At 39.1% G+C, this 18,733-nt stretch overlaps 1 protein-coding gene across 3 annotated transcripts in view; it reads right to left on the reverse strand.

Annotated features, from left to right (window-relative positions):
• The window catches only part of TTC39B (tetratricopeptide repeat domain 39B), a 134,669-nt gene that overhangs the window by 65,012 nt on the left and 50,924 nt on the right, over positions 1–18,733 (reverse strand). For all 3 annotated transcript variants that reach the window (XM_061199069.1, XM_061199067.1, XM_061199068.1), the window contains one exon: positions 2,841–2,936. In XM_061199069.1, coding sequence (XP_061055052.1) covers positions 2,841–2,936 — 96 coding nt within the window. The remainder of the gene's footprint in view (positions 1–2,840; positions 2,937–18,733) is intronic.

The raw sequence follows: 18,733 nt of genomic DNA on the forward strand, positions 1-18,733 counted from the left end.
AGGGTGGAAAGTCTTTCCTCCTTTTTCCAAAAGTGACTTTAACACAACTGCTTCTGGGTGCCAACAGATATGAAGTGACGAACACAGAACTTAGCAAATGTCTGCAACTTTGTCACTGGTGCCCTGTAAGGACACGGGCGATAACTCGAACTCAAAATATTTCAGAGTTTTGCAAGGCATTTCAGTTATCCATGCACTCCTCTCGACATCAGGATCCTTACATGGAAAGATTCTTTCCTGGCTCTTTCAAGGTGAAGTATAATCAAAAGAAACCATGGTTGTCAAAACACTTTGTAAGACTAAACAGATGAGAGGGATTACAACTGGGGAAGCACATGGGTTCATCACTAAAGATGCTCTGGCCAGGAAATGAGAGATGGAGCATCAAGATGCAAATCAATCACTGCCTGGCTGAGGCACCTTGGGTATGTCACCTGCCATCCAGGATTGCTCGTTTATGAAACAGTGACTAAACTCCCTCCTTGATTGCCTCACAGCTTTGTGTGGAGGAGCAATACACCGGGTGTCAGTGGAGCAGTCACACGGGGAGTATACATTAGCTAGGGTGCTATTATGCTCTATGCGCTCTAACTACCCACATACTTGCTCAAGTCTGAAGCATTGCTCAACTTTGCAGATGTCCTTCTGGGCTGCTTCACAATAAATTTACAAGTGCTTGTTTTTACAAATGCATTAGAAGACCTGTTGATTGAAAGGCAGAGTAGGAATTTTTATTGTTTCATTTTTTTAAAGAAAAATCTGAATTTTAATAATTTAATTTTAAAACGAAACCTACAAATGCTAATACTATACTTCCTACGTTTCCCTTCTGTTTCTTCCTTTATATGTCTTTAACCTTTTCCTCTCTGCCCTCTTTCCAACTCAGAAAACGCACAAATCTCACTCATTTCTACTTAAAGTAAAACCAGCCAAAAAGATAACTTTCGATTTTGTTTTCTCTCCTTAACTTCTCCCACTCCTTCTCTTCATAGGCAAAAGCTTCAAATGAGAGTTGACTCTCACTTTCCCTACTTACCCTCCTCCCATTCATCTTCCACTGCAGCCTGGCTCCTGCCCCTTTAGCTTAGAGGGTTCCTTGAAACCCTCTAAGCTAAAGGTCTATGATGACCTAGCTACAAAATACAAAGGATGCTTTCCAGCCTTTATCCACGTAGACCTCTTTGCAACACCTGGCTCTGTTGACCTCATTCCAGAACTCACCCCTCCCCAACCCCTTGCCCATCTTGCAGCTACCATCTCATTTAATCGTCCTGTCCCTCAAACCTCCAAAGCGCTGCATGAAATCATTCCATTAGCTGCTCCTTCAATGTCTGTGTTCATGGGGCTTCCTTCCTCCACTCTCTTCTCATTTGTTTTGCTCTCTCTTGGAAAGAGCACGTACAGTTCATGCCTTCAAAACTACACATATGCTGAAAATTCCCAGTCTACCCATCCAGCCCAGAGCTCTCTCTGAATGCTATACCCTTAATTTATCACTGCTTTCAGTAATATTTTTTAAATTTATTTTATCCCAGCTTTCAAACGCAGCATTATATAAATGTTGATGCAGTGGTTACCTAGGAAACTATCAGATCAGTTAGAGGACAACTATGAGGGAGGAATACATATTTCTGAAGATAGCTCCGATTTCCATGAGCAGAGACATATGAAATTAAAAAGTAATGTGGAAAATAAACGCCTTCAGATCCTGAGAAGTTATTTTCAACTTCATCTCCATTCCTCAATCCTTATAAATATTTCACCCCTTCCTTATATTGTGAGGGTTGAGTCCTAAGACAAACTGCCAAGCCCATGAGTATTGTGAACATACTCAAAAGTAGCTGAAATTTCAAATGCAAAATCTAAAATGCCGAAGACGTGCTGTATAATTTAAAGTTTAATAAACCCGTAAGGATAAATGGAAAGCACTTTTTCATGGTATAAAATAAAGCTTTAACAGAGTTGCCTTAATAACCAAGAAAGGAACAACTTACATATTCAAAAAGTGACAACTGGCTAAAATAATTCTAAAATGGGCGGAAAGGAATATCATACTTAGCAATCAAGTATGATATTATAAAACATATTCAGTGGAAAGGAAAAATGTCACGATATATTATGCTTTGAAAAGTGGGTTACCAAAGAGTAAAATTAATATGATCCCAATTTAGAAAAAAAATTAATATCTCTATATATGAAGAGAAAAAGAAAGAATACACACCCAAAAAACAGTTATGGTGATGGTAATACATATTTTATCTCTCCTTTGTGCTTTTGTATATTTCCTGAATTTTCTACGACAAATGCTTCTTAAATGCACTTTTAAGCCAAGGTTACAAGAAGAATACAATTAGAAAAACAATCACAATACAATGTTCAATGAAAAAGGTATGGCTACATCTATATCAAGGAGCACATGCCTAGAGAAAAGACTGGAATGAAATATACCAAAATTCTAACAGTCCGTGTTAAAGTGCTCATAATTCTTCTTTCCTCCATCTTCCCATGCTTGGCAATATGGTTACATTATTTCATAATAAAATAAATGGTTAAAATTTTATAAGATAAAAAAAAGGCTCAAGAGGGAGTTGTACCCCAAGAGTTGAATTTGGTTTTGTTTCTGTTTTTATGTAACAGGGTCACCTACTCACTAAATCCCTTAGGAGCTCCGAGACTCCATCCCTAATTTGTAAAATGGGCACTACACCTGCCCAGGCTTCTCCCCACCCTACCCATTAGTAAAACACAAAGCCCTATCGTAACATCAACACTGCAATTTACCCAAGGGTTGGACTGCTCTCCCAGTCCCCCAGGAATACCCGCACCACCCCCTTCCTGACCTTTTCATATTAGATGTTCGGTGCTGTCCGGATGCCTGTTTTGTATCAAATGATGAGAAGTGTTGGCTGCTTGTTGCCATATCTACACGAGAAGGCCTGTTAATAAAAAGGCAGTGAGGTTGTTACATCTTTGTCTTACAGGAAAAGTCTACATAGATTAAAGTATACAACACAAGTCCTTCAATTATTTATATTATCTCACTTCCATTTCTTATCAGTTTTGAAAATCAAATAGCAGAATCCACTCAGTTACATGGTGAATATTCCTGAAATACAGCCCCAATAAAATAAACTTATTTTTCTTTATATTCCAGTACACAAAAAAGAAATTAATGAAATCACCCCCCAAAACTCTCCACCCAAAGGTAACATTGTAGCTTGTATATATCCTTCCAAATCTTTTCCCAAGTAAATCTATCTGTCTATATTTTTCTTAATTGAAATGGTATATTACTGTAGGGGAGGAAAAATTTTTCCTCAACCCTCTTAGGGCCCCCAGCTGGGTCTGGAAATTAAACTGACAAAGACAGAGCAACAAGAGAAAAGCACACAAATTTAATTGAATGGTTACATGTACGTCAGAACCTTCATAGGAGAATGAAGACCCAAAGAAGTGAGCAGAGCAGAAATCTTTTATACCTTTCTGACAAAGAAACAATACATTTGTCAAGAATTGGCAAAACAAATGGTGAAGGCCTAGGGGTAAATGGTGAAGGAATAACCTGGAATAAATAAGGGTTAATTTAACAAGATTTGTCTGCAGACTCTCTGAGCTGTACGAGTCTGTCTCCAGTAAAAACAGAATTTATGTCCTACCTTTAGGCAGAAAGAGGGAACTTTTTCAGTGTTTACTGCTTCTTGATTGCCTTCAGCTCAAAATGATTTTTATGTCAAAGAGGCATACGTATTTTGGGATAACATATTCTGGCTTCCTTCATTATATGCTTAATTTATCCTGAATCTTTTCTTCTCAACAAATACAGAGTTGCTCTATCATAGTGTCCACATAGCAGTCTACTGAATAGAGGTAACATAATTTGTTACCTATCCCTCATTTTGAGGCATGCTAGCTGCTCCCAATGTTTGGCAATTATCAATACAAACAATACTGCAATAAGCCCCTTTACTCCCTTGCCTGATTATTTCCTAAGGATAAATTCTGGAGTGAAAGGGCAAGTATTTTGTAAAATATCTTATGTTTTAAAAACTGCCTTGTTTCCCATTATATATTTATACCACAGAATGCCGAGGTAACATAGAGGAGCTGGAGACCAATCTGGTTTGCAGAATCTTAGGCCACATTTTGACCTAGATCTACCTCACAGACACACGCAGAGGCAAGCCTACTGCAGAGAAGGAAACTTCCATAGAGCTTAAGAATAAGCCCTGCCCTGTATATAACAGAATCGTCAACCTCCCATTGACGATTCACCTTAACTGTCCACAAGCCATAGAGAAGAGAGGAAAGGGTTACTGACCATCCCTTTAGAAAAGCTTCTTTTTTTTTTAATTCTAAGATGTCAATACCCTTATTGTACATTAAGTGGAGTTTGATTATATTCTACCTTCAGACTTCCCAATACCCGGTAATATTTTATATTCAACATTCATCTTTTCTTGAACATGTCAAGTTTCCTAAATTTCATACATCAGGTTAGGGGAAAATCAAGGTTCTTTTCACAAGGGTGGTTGGGTGTGGGTGATGGGAGAAAAGAAAACGCCACGGTTAAGTGGAAATGTAGCTTGAAGGCATGTTATTTTCCATCACAAGAACTTCTTACCAGGAGAATGGAGGAAGCCCTAAGCACTTAGGTAAACCAGACTCCAGGGTACTGACTGACATCTCAGTTTACAAGCAGAGAAAGAGGAATAGATAGATTCAAAGGGCTGTCTAGCCTTTTGGACCGTTCTTGCCTATCTGTTCCCTTACAGATTCATTTATAAGGGCTAGAAAAATATGTTCTCTGAAATGTATATAAAAATGTCCCCATTTCTCATTTGCCTTATCTTTAATTTTAAAATTCTCCCCAATATTGAAATTTTTATATAATCAATATTAATCATTTCCCTTTAATATTTCTGATTTTGAGGGCACACTTAGGAAAACCTCCCCTCCACAAAGATTATATAACATAATTTTACCATGCTGCTTATTTTTTTAATATTTAATGTGTTGATCCATTTATAATTTGAGTATATGGTACAAGATAGTGCTGTGCATTTTTCTTAATCTTTTGCCATTTTTCCCAAGATAATTTTTAAAAGCCTGTATCTTTACCCCAATGATTTGACATACCATATATATAAAACACTAAATTAATTAAGTTCTGCTAAAATCAAGTCTGTTTTGTCAGGTAAATGTTGCATGTTTCAAAGCTACAATTATAGCATCTTTACCAGGCAGAAAACACTTAAATTTAGCAGAACTTAATAATTATTAATAAAACAATACTAGATTTTTTTCATTTTTCTGGGGTACAAAAGTTTAGTTTTTTATGCTTTTATATACATGTACATGAAGTCCCAGAAATTCTACAGTATTTTAAAATTCATATTAATATCACAATAAGTACATCATGCTACAAACTGATTTTTTTTTAATTTTTTTAAAAAATTTTTATTTATTTATTTTTGGCTGTGTTGGGTCTTCTGTGCGAGTTGGGTTTCTGTGCAAGGGCTTTCTCTAGTTGCAGCGAGTGGGGTCCACTCTTCATCACGGTGCGCGGGCCTCTCACTGTCGCAGCCTCTCTTGTTGCGGAGCACAAGCTCCAGACACGCAGGCTCAGTAGCTGTGGCTCACGGGCCTAGTTGCTCCGCGGCATGTGGGATCTTCCCAGACCAGGGCTCGAACCCATGTCCCCCGCATTGGCAGGCACATTCTCAACCACTGCGCCACCGGGGAAGCCCCAAACTGATTTTTTTATTCAGTTTTTTTTTTATAGACCTAATTCACTCACTTACTAGATAGTAAACTACTATCTAGTATTTTATCAAGAACTATTTTCCCCTTTTTTATGAGAAATGCTTAAATACATGGAGAAAATAATTTAACACACAAGTATATCTAGAATCCACTTTTGTGTACAGTGTGACCTAAATTTAATTGTTTCCCCTATGGATAGGCAATTATCCCAACAGCAATGAATAACTCATCCTTCAGCTACTCAGTAGTTTTGAAATAAGATAAAAAAAAAGATCGCATGCCCACTCAATGCCATCTTGGAGCATTGTCTAACAGGCCCACCCAAGGAATATTTCATTCTATAAGGGATATATCCTTGTTTGACTTGCTATTTTCTATTGATTAAGGTCTATATTCTATAAAATAATATGTTAACTTGCAGATTTTTTTTGTCTGGTACATATGCAAATAATTTGGTACGGTTATGGTTTTATTGCCTTGTAGGAGATTAACCAGTTTTGTATATAACAAATCTTATTCGAACATTCTTTCTTCAGTTCCCCAAATGCTCTTGGAACAGTTTCACCATCTTGATGATTTCCTCATTGATAAGTAAATGTTTGACATGCGTTCACGCTAAAATTATCACACTACAACGTAATGAATGACGCTGCTATCTCTAACCCAGGGCAGGTTTCCATACATGTACAGGGCAGTTTCAGGCACTCTTTTGATCCATTCACTTATTTGCCTCTGTCTGCACCATTGACACAACTTTCATTAGCTTGGCTTTATTAGATCCTATATGACAATGGGCAAGCCCTCTACTTTATTAAATGCTCTTTGGGGGAGGGGGGGTGTCTGGGACTGCTATTGCAACTTCATTCTTATTTACAAATTTTAGAATCAATTATTGTAAAGTTCTAAGAAAAGTCCTGCTGAGGTTTTGAGTGGGACTTCATTACATTTTCAGAGATTTTGCAGAGAATTGTAAACTTTACAATATTATATTTTTCACATCTATACACATTTATTCAGGTCTTCTCTTACTTCCTTCAATAAAGGAAGGAAATATACATAAAACCCTGCACTGAGGTAAGTGCACCCTTGCAAAGATGCCATGCTAGATGTTTCTTATATTGCTTTAGTTTTAGAATGTGTACCACCAAAGCAAGCACAGTTAGTAAAATTTTAACTGAAAAAAATGACTTGTCTGTTCCACTTCTGAGTATAACCTAGACGTTAAACTCAAATGTCAGGAAAAAAATGTATTTTTAGCTAGAGAAAAATATTGTTATTGGGCTTATAGAGGCTAAGAAAAACAGTACATCATATTTCATTTACAGGTATAGGTATGCTAGAAAATGTGTCCTTATTTTGCCCTGATTTTACTGCTTTAATTTCTGTAAGTTTTTAAACAGCTTTATTGATACATTATTCACAGACCATACAATTCATTCATTTAAATTATATAGCCAATGGTTTTTAATATTCATAGATAGTATGTCACTTTCACCACAATCTAATTTTACAGTTTGTCACCCAAAAGATACTCTATATCCATCCACCAGCAATCGCTTCGCATGTCCCTCCACCTCTAGCCCTAAGAAACCACTAACTTACTTCCTGTATGTACAGATTTGCCTATTCTGGATGTTTTATATTAATGAAATTATATAATATGTGGTCTTTCATGATTGGTTTTTTTCACTTAGCATAATGTTTTCGAGAGTTATTTGAGCTGTTGCATGTATCAGTACTTCATTCCTTTTTACTGCCAAATAATAATCCATTTCATAGATATAACACACTTCATTTGTCATTTCATTAGTTGATGGGTATATGGGTTATTTCCACTTTTTGGCTATTATGAATAATGCTGCTATTAATATTCATGTACAAGTTCTTGTGTGGACATATACTTCATTTCTCTTGGTGTATAACTAGGAGTGGAATTGCTGAATCCTATGGTAACTCTATGTTTGACATTCTGAAGAGCTGCCAGACCATTTTCCAAAGTGACTGTGTAATTTTACATTCCCACCAGTAATGTATGAAAATTTCAGTTTCTCCACATCTCGGACAACACGTGTTACTGTCCATATTCGCGGGTGTGATGGTATCTTATTGTGGTTTTGATTTCCATTTGTCTAATGACGGATATTGAGTATCTGCTTAGCTACATATTAACCATTTGTATGTCTTCTTTGGAAAAATGCCTGTTCAGGTTCTTTGGCCATTTTTTAATTGGGTTACTTGCCTTTTATTATCGAGTTTCATACCGCTCTAATTTTTAATCACTATGTAGAACTATTCTCAGATGAAAAGCTTACAGATTCATTTTTTATACTTTTTCTCTCATTCAAATCATAGTTAGCAGAATCAATTCAAATTTAATTTCCCCCAATAAATCCGATACAATGAGCTATGTTCCTGCAGGATGAAATACAAGCTAGCCCATTTAAAAAAGAAAAAAATGAAATAAAATTTCAAAAATTAATAAAAAGACACTTAATATCTTTGAGGCTTTTTCATCAAAGTTAAAATCTCTCTTTAGGGGACAAGAGAAATGCATGAAGAAAGACCAGTGGATGTGCTCCAGGAGGCACCATTATGAAACCTACAGTAGGAATGGCGCCCACTGGAGCTATGACACAGGACTCCAGGGGCGCCACCGACAGACTTCCGGAAAACCTACTGTTTCATATTATTGCCCATATGATCAACCTGTCTTTCTTACCAAAGAAAACTGCTCATCAGACCAAATTCTGTCCCATGGATGATGTTTTCAAATAGCCATTCTCATGGCCAGCGATCAGAGGAAAAAGGGAGGTGCTACTCCTGCTGCTGGGAGAGCAGAACAGCCCAGAAATTACCAGGCACTCCCCAAATACATGTTACTGTCAACTTCACCCCCTCGCCTGCCACCTATGCTATCAGAATCAAAGGAAAGGGGCTTCCCCAGTGGCGCAGTGGTTAAGAATCTGCCTGCCAACGCAGGGGACACGGGTTCGAGCCCTGGTCCGGGAAGATCCCACATGCCGTGGAGCAACTAAGCCCATGTGCCGCAACTACTGAGCCTGCGCTCTAGAGCCCGCGAGCCACAACTACTGAGCCCGTGCACCACAACTACTAAGCCTGCAAGCCACAACTACTGAGCCTGCAGGCCACAACTACTGAAGCCCGTGTGCCTAGAGCCCGTGCTCCGCAACAGGAGATGCCACTGCAATGAGAAGCCCGCGCACCGCAACGAAGGGTAGCCCCCGCTCACCGCAACTAGAGAAAGCCCACGTGCAGCAACGAAGACCCAATGCAGCCAAAAATAAATAAATTAAAAATAAATAAATTTAAGAAAAGAATCAAAGGAAAGAAATTTCAACATTTTTTTTTTTTGCCATACTAATCCTACCCTTTAGAGGGAAGATCTAAAAAGCTGAAAAAGGCCAGAGGGCAAGCACCAACACAGGATATAATTATTCTATTAGGTGAGATACTAGTGAATTTATAAACTAGATAAACTACCCCTAAAAAATTCATGCTTAGACTTATTAAAAAAAGGCTTCCTCGATCAAAATTATAAACCTTCATATTATCCGAAGGACTTGGGTGGTTTTTATATTCTTTGTGCTTGTCCATAAAAGGAAGAGCTCAAGGAAGTGGAGAAACTTAACTTGGAAGAAAGAAGAGTTAGAGGAAAGCAGAGAAAAAGAAATAATACGAGAGCTATTTCCAGACACTTCCCTCCCTTGTTCACTTGGAAGGTTCCAATTCATCCTTCTAGATCAGCTTCTCTGGAGCTGTATCCTACTCCCAAATGATGCAGAAAAATACAAATAGTGAGTATACAGACAGAGAATAATACACAAATGTGGCAAAATGTTAAAAAGGGATTCAAGGTATAGAGAAGTTCTCTGTATTATTCTCATACCTTTACTCTAAGTATGGAGTTACTGCAAAATAAGATGTTTTTAAAAGACAGCTCCTATAGCAAAGGGCAGAGAACAGGGATTAAATAGGAGTCGCCACTAGGCCTCCGGCACCTGTGGACCAGCCAACACCAGTGGAGAATGCCAAGCCCTTGGGGTCATGGGCACACCAACAGGTCCAGCCATCACAGGTGTGCTTCAGGAGCAGAGGCAGCAAGGACAGAGGTCACTGCAAAAATAGCCGATGAGAGGTCAACCAGAGAGCAACACCCAGACCAGGGCTCCATCCCTGTGTCACTTCCTCCTGCCCCCAGAGGCCATCTGGGAAGGAGGAGAGGAAGGGGGAACCTTTGAGAAGGGAGATGTCAGCCCGATGCAGAGTTTAAATTTTTACTTGCCTGGGCATTTACCTCTCCTACTCCCCCAAGAAAATCTGAGTCCCTCCGAAAGAGGCTGTCTGAATTTTGAACAGATGATGTCATGTTTAATTGACAACTTAATGGTTTTTTTCCCATCCTCAAGGGAGACGAGAGTTCCAGGGCAAAGTGAGGACAGGTGAAAAGAATAAAAGTTCATTTTTGGATAAAAGATAAATCATGCCCAGACCCTACTCACTAAGAAAATGGAGGGTGGGACTTACTGTCTCTTTAGAAAAAAGAAAGTACCCCAATAGATGCTGTTTTTCTTGCCCAGAGCCACAGCAAATCACTGACAGAGTTGGAAACTAAAATCAGAGCCTGTATCTTTTCAGCTTCTTTCCTTAGGCAAAGCAAACTGTACTCCACGTTATTTAAAACAAGTAACAATAGAATGTTAGTTGGCAAGAGATATACACAGCACCTGTTTCATTTTGCTGGGGTTTTTTTTTTACTGATTTTTTTTAATTTAAAAGAAAATCCTTTCCCTATTGGAAGGTTCTCTTATATCTAGTGGAAAACTTCTACCTCATCTTTTAATTATCCTTCTTCAGTTCCGTACTATAGTGCGAATTAGGAGAAAGCATGCTGCAACACAGGCAGAATGCTGGATTCTACCCTAGCTGTGCAAGCAGTGTGACTATGGACCAATCCCTCACCTCTGCCAGGGGCTGGGGGTGGGGTGAGTAGAAAGCAGGGAGGCTACTGTTTAACGTGTGTAGAGTTTACGTTTTACAACATGAAAAGAGTTACGGAGGTGAATGGTGGTGATTGTTGCACCACATTATGACTGTATTTATTAATACTACTGCAGTGGTGGTGATGACGGTTAAAGTGTATGTTACATGTATTTTACAACGATAAAAACAAAAAGAAAAATGGGGGACTTCCCTGGTGGCACAGTGGTTACGAATCCGCCTGCCAATGCAGGGGACACGGGTTCAAGCCCTGGTCCGGGAAGATCCCACATGCCGCGGAGCAACTAAGCCCGTGTGCCACAACTACTGAGCCTGTGTGCCACAACCACTGTAGCCCGTGTGCCTAGAGCCTGTGCTCCACAGCAAGAGAAGCCACCGCAATGAGAAGCCCACGCACTGCCGTGAAGAGTAGCCCCCATTCACCACAACTAGAGAAAGTCTGTGCACAGCAACGAAGACCCAACGCAGCCATAAATAAATAAATAAATTTATTTTTTAAAAAAAGGGGGGGGGGGAGAAAGCAGCACACACACAAAAGCCAGAAGAGGGCTAACAATACATTTGTCCTGTCTACCTCACAGGGATGCTCTGCGGAAGCAATGCATTCCATTTTGTAAAATCACTTTTTAAACTGGAACATGACATAAATGTGGGGCTGATGTTGTTAGAAGAGTTAAGTGATTGGGGCCAAGAACTTCCCATTAGACAGACCACTGCACTCCTGCTACTCAGCAGTTCAAGTTTCCCGCAGTCACAGCCAGAGGCCACTTAGTGGCACTTTGCCACTTTCCTTAGTCCCTCAAAGGAGGGATGCAGACCCTTTTCAGGATGCAGAGCAAATGGAGGTTTTCAGCATAACACTGAATGGGGGTAACTGTTTATCATTTCTTTTAAAACACCACCTAAAACAAAGATTAGCAAAAAAAGAAATTTCTAAAAAGCAATGTTGAAAACAAGCTTTCCTTTCATTTGTCTCATGATCCATGAGGGAAAGAAAAATCAAGGCTACCCAAAAGTTTTCCAGGCTAGATAATGTGTCTCTCCTCTGGGTTCCATGGTCAGAATTTAAAACCCATCATAGTATTATGAATGGTCTACTTTTCAGTTGCTGTGAGTAGCTTACAAGCTTTTTAAGGACAAGGACTCTCTTAGCCCAGAGAAGCTCAATAAGTTTTGGTTGAATGAATGACATTTGTGTTTATTCTATATATATTAGCACCCTTGTGCCAAACACAATATCAATACTTGGCATTTTATGTCACCTATGTAGATCACGGAAAGTACCCATGAATATCATGGAGTCCTCATTCACAAGCAAGCAGCTAACAGTAAATATTATGGCTTCCCCCACAAACATCTACTAGATGAGACAAGCAAAACACAAGGGGAAACATACAAATACTCAGGTAATTAAGCACCAAAGTTTAATTTTCTTTAGCTCTTCTATGTGTGGCTGTTTTCATAGTGGTGTACTGTATATATTCAGCCTGTGGTACCAAGTGGGCACATAAAATGGTTTTGTTATACAGGGATGATATTGCCTTTAAAAAAAGCTAATATTAAAGAGGGGTGATGGCACATAATGCTGTATATTAAGGCCCAGTTTGCTAGCTCATGGCAAGGCTCAAATTCTGCCCCACCCACTAAGCTAAGAAGATAATGACTACGGCCCCAAACCACAAAAGAAAGTCAAGTCTGGGTCCCACACTTCCCTGGTTTCTAAAATATAGTCACCTGTAATGACCTGAAATAAGATATTCTATAACCCACTAATCTAAAACGATCACCAAAGAAATCCATTCATACCACTTGAATGGTCACTAAAGACTTTCCACACCGGGTCTTCCCTGGTGGCGTAGTGGTTAAGAATCCGCCTGCCAATGCAAGGGACACAGGTTCGAGCCCTGGTCCGGGAAGATCCCACATGCCATGGAGCAACAAAGCCCGTGCACCACAACTACTGAGCCCGCGTGCCTAGAGCCCATGCTCCGCAACAAGAGAAGCCACTGCCATGAGAAGCCCACGCACCTCACCAAAGAGTAGCCCCTGCTTGCGGCAACTAGAGAAAGCCTCACGCAGCAACAAAGACCCAACGCAGCCAAAAATAAATTAAATAAATAAATTTTTAAAAAAAGACTTTCCACACCTGTGAACCGATGAACTATCAGAAGAAAAACAAGCTATGCATGAAATTCATGTCAAACTCATGTTCGTATAATCTGCCCATAGATGCAGTCCTGCCCTTTCTAAAATGAGCCAAAGACGTAAGTGTAAATTTTGTGTTGAAAAGTAGAAAGCAAGTCAAAACGATAGGAAGATCTCCGAGCATGAGGTCAAAAAACCTATAAGCATTTTTCATATGCAGAGGGCACTGCGACTTTATTAAAAAAAGGGAGGGGGCTGCCTACATTCCCCCAGTCAGCCCATGGCTAAGAGACACAATACAACAGCCTGTAGGAGCACAGATCGGCCAACTTTTAGCACCATGGAGTCACAGTCAGCACTCTGAATGACTTTGGGCAACTGATTTAACATTTTCCCACCTCGTTTTCCTTCTCTGTAAAAGGGGAGATCAATTAACACAGTTGTTATTTAAGATACAAAGACAGACTTTCCATGGGTACCGAACCTGACACAGAAGACATTTTAAAAAGAATCTAATCCATTTCTTCTCCACTAAGATATGAAAATGATGACACAGCAAAAAGCTGCTAAACCTCCCTCACTGCTTTGTTCAGGAAACCACACAGAGCCTCAAAATGCCTTATCTCATGACAGGCCTCAGAGACTTCTGCTAACCAAATGAGAGATTTGATGCAAAAAATGGGAGATTAAAAACTATACAAAGTCACAAGTGGGTTATAATCTTATAAATTTGTTTATGATGTACTGGGTTGGAAATCAAAACATATTTTCCATAAAAACAATGATTGATATATATCTATACCAATAAATATCTCTATGCATGTGTTGTGTGTGTGTGTATATATATATATATATATATATATATATATATATATATACACATGCATATATCTCTATGTACATTCATATGTATATGCACACAAATATGTTAAATTCTCTACCTAAGCCATCAAAGCCTATTTAAGCCCTAAATTATAAATAACTGGCCAGAGTCTTAGAGCCAGGAGTGAGATGACTTCACCACGCATACTTCAGTGACACTTCAGTGGCTCATCATGGCCCTTGCCACAGTTTCTTGGCAAGGTACCCTTGGTACCTGTCTTTCTCTACCCAGATTATCCTCACCAGAACTGCAGGCCTCTCAAGCTTCTTGGCAAACCCTGAAGAGACCATGGTGAAGGGGATCAGAGTATGTCACCCCAAAATATATCCTTTTCACGTAAAGATTATTTTAAGGTGAAGGCAATTCGCTCTCTGCTCTCCTCCTTTTTATCTAAAATCAGGGTATCAATTTCCTTTTGTAAAGGTGTCTCCCTCTCCCACACCAGGAAGAAAACTAGTCCAAAGATCTGAGAGGACTCTTAGCTGCATAAAAAACTTACTAAACAATTCTTCTTTAACATACATTTTCTAATCATCTTCCCATAACTTACCCTCATCCAGAAGCCCCCAAACTCTTTTATTTAGCCTCTTCTCCACACTTCATCATTCTTTGTTTAGATGGTAAATAAGCCCCAAATTCTAACCACCTCCTTGAGGCACATTTCTTTGTGAACTTTCATACGTACGTATGCAATTAAACTTGTTTTTCTCTTCCCTTGCTAATCTGTCTTTTATCCATTTAATTTGCAGTGCCCCAAGCATGAACCTAAGAGGACAGAGGAGAACGTTTTCCTCTCTTACAATGGTCTCTCATATCTCAGGGTCTTTGCCCTAATAAACCCTGCTGCTACACCTGATTGCCACTAGTGTCTAGCAATATCAGCCTCAGTTCAGACATCTCCTCCTCCAGAAAGCCCTACAAGGTCAGCATCTCTCTGAACTCCTGCCATCACCCAGGTGTAAGTTGGTCATCCCTCATCTTTGCTCCCACAGAACCCTGACCTTCTCCATACTACAGAGTTTATCCCATTACATCCCAATAACAGTTTCTTGTCTGTACCCCTCAATAAACTGAAGTGCCTGAATGAATATTAATAAGCCAAGATATCTGCTTTGTTTTCTTTAAAAAAAAAAAGTCCTAACTAGTTCACTCTCAAGTAGTAACCATCTGGCAGCACAGGGAGACCTCTGAATCGGGGTTGTCTGGGCTACCAGGGGTTCTTCTTCAGAGCCAAGACCAGACAAACACTTTACAGGTTCAGGTTCTTGTTGCTACTATCTTGTTTTTGTTTTATTTTGTTTTGTTAATTTGGTTGGTTGGTTTGGGTCTGTTGTTTGCTCTTGACTCTGGTTTTGATTTCTTAGTATATATCTTTCCAGATACTGCAATGGAATGAATGGCGACTAGGAAATCTAGCTACTGGCCCCATTTTAACTACTGTATGATCTCTATCTTCGCTCTCCCCCATCTGTAAATTGAGGGGGTAGTCTAAGAATGGTCCCTAAACCTCACTGCCCATAGTCCTCAGGGACGCCTGTAATAAACACAGTTCTCCCTCCAGAGCTCAGATAACTCTAATAAGCAGCCAGGTTTGGGGACCACTGGAAGGGGCAGAGATGTGAAGTCAAGTCACATCTGGGATCAAGTTCTAATTCCTCCACTCACTTCCTGTGTGACCTTCAGCAAATTACTTAACCTCTCTGCATCTCCATTTACTTGCTTGTTACGGCAGAGATAGTAACTAGTTTACAGGATTGAAGGGAAGATTAATGCACACAGAGAGTACCAATTAATGGCTGGCCCACTGGAGATGATCAGTAAATGGTACTGAGGCCCCTTCCCCCTCATGTGTATTCTCATGGCATCCTATCATTTCTCTGTCACGGCCCCTAAGAGCTTCCAGAGGGCAGGGCATCCCTGTCTTACTCTCCACCCCACCCCCAGTGCCCTGCACAGTGCCTATGACAGTGCCCAACATTACAGCACACACTCAGTAAATATGTATTGAATTAATGAATCAGTAACATACTAGAATATACTAACATAACCAATTTCCCTCCCTCTCTCAATAGACTAGACTGTGACCTCCTCCAAAGCAGGGCTTATTCCTTATTTACTGATCTAAAAACCAGCACTTAATATAGTGCCTATCACATGCTTGCTGAACTAATTCAATTATTTTCAAAATCTCTTTCCAGGTCAAGCATACCAAGGATCTGTGGCTCCAGAAGATCTGGGGCAGAATTACTTGCAAGTATTTGTATGTCTTTAATATAAATATTTGGCTACAAAGTACCAATACTTTTACAGTTGAAAAATTACAACACATATAATGAAATAATTAGGTAGTTTCTGAATGTTCCCCTCACCTGCTAATAGTATCTGCTCCACGAGGGCAGATATAATATCTTGTTCAGCATCATGTCCCCAAAGCCTGGCAAGAGCTTTGTGACAAATGTAAACGTTTGTTAATGAATGAATGAAAGGAATGAATGAATATAAGTTCTTTATCAGTCTAGGTAAGGAAGAATTTCCTATTTTTAGGACTCTTTCCTCATTGAATTCAAAGTTGCTGCATTTAGGAATGACGAAATGTTTAAAAATAAAAACAGCAGATGTTTGATCTCTGGGTGGTAGAGAGTTTCTTTTTTAAAATCCTTGATTTATTTTTTATGCTGCAGGAAATCAATCAAAATACTAGCACCCAAAAAACTCATATAATATATTCTGCATCTACAAAGACGACTGTTAACAGTTGGTATTTAAAAGTATTTTGATTACTGATCTCTGAACTTAACTTTTAGAAATCTCTTTAGCTAATGTGATTTTAAGATAAAGGAATGAGATCAGTAACCAAATGATCTGAATCAGATCACTAAAATAATAAGACTTTCATGTAACAAAGACCAGTCAAGAACATATGGGGGTTATCAAGGGAACCAAAATTTAACCTCTCTCTTTACAAAAGGTTCAAAATTGATTCAATAAAAATTCAGCAAGGATACAGTTCTAGCCTCCAGTGTATTCCAAAGGGGACACAATGACTAAGGACAGATGTTTAGACTAAAGGGTCTGCGTCACCAGATAAAAAAATGGCACCGACTCAAACGCACAATTAGAAAAGGGTGGTCATGCAAAGGTCACTCTTGGGTAACTCCCATTTACTGTGATCTGCTACAAAGAGACTGGCTGAACCCGACACAGCACAGACAGCGTTGAAGTCTATGACTACTGACGCTATTCTGCCAGCATGCCACGGTACTTCATTTTTAAGGTTTTAATCACCTTAACAAAACAAAACGCCATAACGACGCCAACAAAGGACATAAGACAAACACAGCAAATACAAAGTGAGCCGTCATCATCCTTCCATTGTTCTGCAGCCCCATGCACACCTTGCAGCAGCAGTAAACCAGCCATAGCATCCCAGGAAGACTGAATCCTTCTCAGCAAGATTCACTGTTTTCTCCAATTTCAGCACTCACTCTCAGGAACTTAAGAAAAAAAGACATGGGGGGGTGGGGGTAGCCCTGGCAGGCTTGACATGAAGGCTTTAATGAAGACAATGTCAATTAACAAAAACTGCAGGTCTCCAGTGAAATTTCACTCCAATTTTTTTAATCAGCATAGCTTTCCTTAAATTAAATCCTCACAGATCCAAAGAGAACACTGCAATCATACCCCTAGGAACAGCTAAATAAATGCAACATACTCACAGGTTTAGAGCAGCTGTAACTTTGAAGGAATTAATATAGCCCCACTGTGAAGATGCCCTCTCTTCTACCAGATTTTGTAACAGCCAATGAAAAGAAGAGACAATCCTCAATTTAAAAGGCAAAAAAATCCTCAATTTCTGTTTTATTTCTTGGTCTCCGGTGAGACTCTCAATTACTGAGCTTAAGAAAAGAAGTTGCCCGGCAGCTGACAGCATCCCAGAGTTTCCCAGGGCAGAATTTAAGACATGTCAGTTAAAGTGGCAGCTACACTCACTGCTGAAGCCGATGCTCCTGCAGGAAGGGATGCCGGGAGATTTTTTTTTTTTCCCAATCTCTGCTGCAGCCTAATTCTAATCCATCACTGTTTGATTATCCTAGGGAAGCAAGCAAGAAAAATACAAATAGCCTGGCTTTATAAAATCCACAGGGCCTTTTAATGATTTTTCACCTAATCCAGGGATTCACCACTATCAAAGAGGGTTGAATGAGGAATAAAATGAATTACCTCTTTTCTTTTAAGGAAAATGTAAGAGCAGTCTGATGCTCCCAAGTTAGAATTGGATTTTATATCTTACTGACTTTTTAAAAACACTAAATAAGGGAAAGTCAAGTTCTGTGACGTTTTCGGTCAAATGGGTTAAATGCACAAAAGTAAAATTAGTGAAGTGAATGAAATATACATATAACGTCATTCCAATGTAGATGGAAACTGCAATTTAAAATTAATATTAGATAAAGAATATTTGAATTGATTTTGATGAAACTCAAAAAAATAAAGTAGGCTTAGAGATGGTCAGTGACTTGACAACTTTCTTGTCTTGCCTTAAGGGCTCGCACAGATATTAGAACTGGACTGTTTCTATGATGTGGCTCACAATTTAATCTGATTATAAAAGTATCAGGTAATGTACTCTGATATTTCCTGATTTTAAAATAATAAAGTCCTTACAGAGAACTGGAAACAAAGAAGGAAATTAAAACTGTATATATATCCACCATGCATGTTATTTTTACCTGTGGTTAGGCTGACTAATGGCCCCAAAGATATCCAAGTCTCAACCCCTGGAACCTATGAATGTTACCTTATATGAGAAAAGAGGCTTGCAAGTGTAATTAAGTTAATAATCTTAAAATGGGAAGATTATCCTAGATTATTTGGTTTGGGCCCTAAATGCAATCACAAGTATCCTTATAAGAGGGAAGCAGC

The sequence above is a fragment of the Eubalaena glacialis genome, chromosome 9 (assembly GCF_028564815.1).
Source record: "Eubalaena glacialis isolate mEubGla1 chromosome 9, mEubGla1.1.hap2.+ XY, whole genome shotgun sequence".
Lineage (NCBI taxonomy): Eukaryota > Metazoa > Chordata > Mammalia > Artiodactyla > Balaenidae > Eubalaena > Eubalaena glacialis.